We start from the raw sequence: 5,000 nt of genomic DNA, 5'->3' as shown, positions 1-5,000 counted from the left end.
TCCCCATAGGGGCTTTTCAGCGCCAATGAACCAATCAACCAACTGATAGAACAGAACAATAAAAACAACAACAATTGTTAAGAACCCTAATTGGCTGGAGGCAAACATGTTTGCTATTTATGAGAAGTTGAACCAGGGACTGCCAGGAACAAATTCAACAAGTGGTCAGAACGCGTCTTGAACCCCCTTAACTCCAGATCTCAAGGCAAGCGCCCTAACCACTGGGCTGCACTTGGTTTTTTTGCACTTGACTGAAAAATGCTCATTATTTTTTGATTCAATAGGGGAATTTGTGAATTTCAGTTTACTTAGTACATGTACATGTACCGGTATATCAATGTGACCACATCGGTTTATATTCTGCAGCCAAATCTCCTACAGTAGATGTGAATGGAGGGATGTTGAAAGACTCTCTCACTCCCCTCTCCAATAGTTTATTTTAATTAATTATCTTTATCATTATAATTATTATGGCCAATACCAATATTTTTCCGATGGTTCTTTTATTAGGCAAGGATGAATTGACAGTCCTTCATTCTTCTCAGTGCTCTCCACTGACATCATGCTCATCTTTGATGGACAGAGATCAGGAAAAAGGCTGGATGTTGACAATATTTGAATGGCTTAGAAGGTACACACTGTCAAGATAGTGAAACAGGCAATTATCATGGCTGTCAAAAGAAGGCACCAACCAGAGCATTTCTTTAGCCATTCAGTTTGTTGCCAATTGTGTAGGCAGTTTACATGTAAATCATCACTATCATTTTTTTCCTGTCATGTGTAATTTGTGGTATTAACACATTTCAACATTTGTGTTGACATGTGCAGGTGGTTTGTAGGTCCCCAAGTCACACTTCATGACTGCCTCTCTGCATTCTTTTCAGCAGATGAACTTAAAGGTACATTGAGTGTTCATTCACATTACGTTTTGTACAATTGCAAAATTGTAAAAATAATTTCTAAATTGAATCATTTTTTTCTCATTTAGGAGACAACATGTACAGTTGTGAAAAATGTAAAAAGTAAGTATGCAGTTGCAAAAAATGGAGTTTTACATAATAGCTCACCGGGACAAATGTTAGGTGGTACTTACTCTGGTTAAAGTTGCAAGCATTGAAGTCCAGCAAAAAGTTCTGTAGATGTTGTTGTAACATAGTCCTGAGCTGCTATTTTGGTTTTCTTTTTTCATGTCAGTGGCTTTGTTTATGTCCCTCTTATGTTCCTTGAAAGTAACATAAGTGTGTGGATTTTGGGTAAAGCATTAGCAAGTTATAATTTTATTATTAATAGTTGTGACAAAGGTTGAAGGTCTTGTTGGAGAGGTTGTACATTGGCTAAGCTTATGACTACATGTATATTAGATACTGTATAACCTTTTTGTTTTTCAGGCTTAGAAATGGTATCAAGCTTTGTAAAGTTGTGAATCTTCCTGAGGTTAGTCAAATCTGAACCAGATAGCGTATTGAGTGATTTTAAAGTTTGCATGGTCATTATAGTTTAGGTACTGTATCATTTTGAGAACATAACATTAAAAAAAGCCGGAGAAAATGGCCGGAAAAATTACTCAAATCCAAAACCATGCACATTTATCCACCTGGGATGATGCAGTGGTGAGAGCACTTGCCTCCTACCAATGTGGCCCAGACTCGGTGTCATGTGGGTTGAGTTTGTTGGTTCTCTACTCTGCACTGAGAGGTTTTACGCAGGGTACTCCGGTTTTCCCCTCTCCTCAAAAACCAACATTTGACTTCATTTGCATTAATTGTTGATTTCAGTTTAAAGTGTCCCCAATTAGTGCTCCAGTGCTAGAATGACTAGACACTTAAATAAAGTTCCATTCCTTTCCTTTCCTTTCCTTACCAACTCAATATTATTACTGAACTAGCTTGATACTATTTTATTATAATGGTGAAAGGCAGTTATGAAGACTAGTGACTTCAAAGAAAATAAAACGTTTTACCTAAGGCTTTGAACAAATAAAGCCTGGATTTTGGCTTCAATTTATCATGACCATTATTTTACATTGTACATGTACTTGCTGTTTAATTAAGAGATTTTTCTTTGCCTTGTTTCTTGCAGATCTTGTGTATTCATCTGAAACGTTTCAAGCATGAAATGTACTTCTCTGCCAAAATCAATAATTTCATTTCTTTTCCACTTACTGGACTGGACATGAAACCCTTTGTGGTTAAAGGTAAGAAACTACATTGAATTTTGTTGTCATGGCTCACAAACGTTAGAAATCCAGTTAGGTTGTTTGGACCCAAATTAATACATGAAGCTTGTTTGAGAGATAAGGGTCCAAGAGCATTTTGACAGGAGCAGGCAAATCATAGAGAAGATGTGCAAATTGTATTTGGGTAAATCTTCTCTGAAATTGAAGCTGTTTTCTGTTAATTCCTCACTATAAATTCTTTTCATTATCTAAATCCTATTTCTACATCCATCTCCCCATTTAACCCATTGACCTCAAGGAGTGGGACTTGACAGATTTTACTCTGTCTAGCACCAGACAATTTTAATTGTCAATGGTGGTGGTCCAGGTGTCAATATGTTAAGTAGAAGTTGCAAGTTAGATTAATAATTCCTCCTACAAACCTAATTTGTGGGCTAGTTAAAGCTTCACTTTTCCTTCAATTCACTCATGATCACGTGGGCCATAATTATCTCCTGTAGAAAGAACAATGAGCTGTAACTAGCTAGAATATCTATTGGCTTATCACAGCACACACCATGTCCAAGGGATAATTGACATAAAAGCGTTTGCGCTTGACTAAGCTGTCTTAATTGCATTCAGATTTCAACAAACTGGATCCCAGTCACAGATGTACAACATATGATCTTGTGGCCATCATTACACATCATGGAAGTGTTGGAGGTTTGTTCCCAGTTGTTCACATGACTTAAACAATATTATTTGCTGAGTTTCAGCCTTAAGTCAAGAAAGCACAGCACAGTGTCCCTTGAACTAAACTGGGAATTAGTTTTAACGATATTTAATAACCATCAACTTTATTGAATGGTGTGATAAATGAAAGAAAATAATAATATAAATGATGATAATTTTGCAACCTCCTGTAAAGCACATTGAACCTTGAACTAAGAAGAAATGTAGTAGTGATTGTACATTTCCACAAAGTATGAAAGTGATTATAAAAGGAACTGTTACATCAACTGGGACGTGAAGACTGGGTTGCCATTTTTCAAAGGCCCCCTTGATACATGTAGCTACAGAAATCAATTTACAGCCCTCCAATTTATCTCAAAATCTGATATTTTAAATTCTATTCAAGGGGAGATTAACAAAGCATGTGCAAAGTTTGATGACTTGAAGATAATTATAGTACTGTATAAGGGGATTCATATTCATTAATAAGTATTCTTTAATAGATGAAGTTTGTATCTACAAGCAATAATTACGTGGAATGCCGAAGGCATCCACGTCTTAAAATCGGGCTGGAATCTTTTTTTTGTTGGTAGTCAGAAATGTGCATACCCCACGGATATTGAATTAATCTCGGGTGGACTGATTTATATTCCCTACGGTATTACCAAACTTCCCTGCCCCGAGGAGAACTCCTATACTTCCCAAGCCATCACGATTTTTCTCTGCTAGCGCGTTAGACCACTCGGCCATCGTGACACACTTCCGTCAAAATGGTGAAAGCAAACATTTATAATAGAATCTTTCCGCCCGCCATGATTGTTTCAGTATTAAACTACCGGTATTCGATAAAGTGGATAGATGCTTTTTCTTTGAGAAAGGCAAGCTTTAAAGGTAAGGAGAATTTTCTACGTTATTTCTAGATCTTGCTTCGTACTTGTGTGTTCCACTGTGAACATTATTATTTTGCATACAACGAATACTTCATTAGAAGCATTTTGCATAGAACGAATACGTACTCCAATATTTCTTGGGAACCAGTTTGTTCGCCGTTTTGACGTAGAAAGAAAATAAAAAAATAGCTTTGAACGGCCAAACAAGATAAAAAATGAAATCAAGTTTAAAAAAAACGAATTAGCTATCGCCGTCACGGGGACTTCGCAGCCGTCCCCCATCCAAGTACTAACCTCATTCGGAGGAGCTTAACTTCAGCTGACACTTGGACTAGCATCAACGATTGTGATCTTTATGTTAAATTCACACATAGATCTTGTCGAACTTTATAACACTTGAAAGAAAAAAAAACGCACTAACAAAAACCAGGTGTTATGCCGTCATTTTGTCACAGATGTATCCTTTGTTTCGTGAGTTGTCAGTAAACACGCAAGGTATAACTTGATCACAGGCGGCCGCTAAAATTGATGTCACTTCCGATTTTGCGATTTTACTTGTATGACCAAAAGTACGATAGAAAAATTGAACTCTGATGGAACGTAACAAAAATCTCCCGAAATGTTTTTCGCTGATGGCAAATTGTTTTATTCTCGATCGACACTTCCTAAAACTTCCTTCGCAGCTCTCCTTAAAAACTACATCTTAATATTTATTTACTTTTTCGTCAATATTTGTTTTGCATAAAGCAGGCTAGCAAAATCTGTACCTTGCTTTGTTCGCATTTTTGAGCGTTAAAATAGAATTTTTGGGCGTATGTTCCTGACAGCAAAAGTCGCATATTTTAACGTCCCCCATCCAGATGCTAACCCCGCTGGAAAGGGAAAAAAAAAACTTTAGTAACATTGGTCTTGGAAAGGTGTCAGAAGCTCAGAGTACACGCTTAAGCTTGTGGTGAAAAAGAAGTTGTAAATGATCAACATATCGGCTTTGAAGCCAAATGTTTCTCGATTTCCTGTTATTTTCTTCAATCGTTCTGGGCTTAGTATTTTACTGAACCACATGTCTTCTTAGAGGGTATATAGCAAAGATGTCTACCATGGCACCGTAATGATTTACGATACCAAACAATGTCGTGTACTATTAGAGCTACATATTGTGCAAGGACTTGAATCTCCTGGAAAAAACAAAACGCCGCTCAGTTGACAGTTATGGAAAAAAACAC

General features: G+C 36.9%; 1 protein-coding gene across 2 annotated transcripts in view; it reads left to right on the top strand.

The window, feature by feature from the left end:
- LOC137985631 (ubiquitin carboxyl-terminal hydrolase 20-like) overlaps nucleotides 1–5,000 on the top strand; it is a 31,293-nt gene that overhangs the window by 13,023 nt on the left and 13,270 nt on the right. For both annotated transcript variants that reach the window (XM_068833270.1, XM_068833278.1), the window contains exons 13-18: nucleotides 511–631; nucleotides 829–899; nucleotides 989–1,022; nucleotides 1,389–1,434; nucleotides 2,080–2,194; nucleotides 2,798–2,878. In XM_068833270.1, the coding sequence (XP_068689371.1) occupies nucleotides 511–631; nucleotides 829–899; nucleotides 989–1,022; nucleotides 1,389–1,434; nucleotides 2,080–2,194; nucleotides 2,798–2,878 (468 nt within the window). The remainder of the gene's footprint in view (nucleotides 1–510; nucleotides 632–828; nucleotides 900–988; nucleotides 1,023–1,388; nucleotides 1,435–2,079; nucleotides 2,195–2,797; nucleotides 2,879–5,000) is intronic.

Source organism: Montipora foliosa, chromosome 2, assembly GCF_036669935.1.
Source record: "Montipora foliosa isolate CH-2021 chromosome 2, ASM3666993v2, whole genome shotgun sequence".
NCBI lineage: Eukaryota > Metazoa > Cnidaria > Anthozoa > Scleractinia > Acroporidae > Montipora > Montipora foliosa.
The sequence above is the reverse complement of the archived record's forward strand: the minus strand, read 5'-3'. Positions and strand labels throughout refer to the sequence as shown.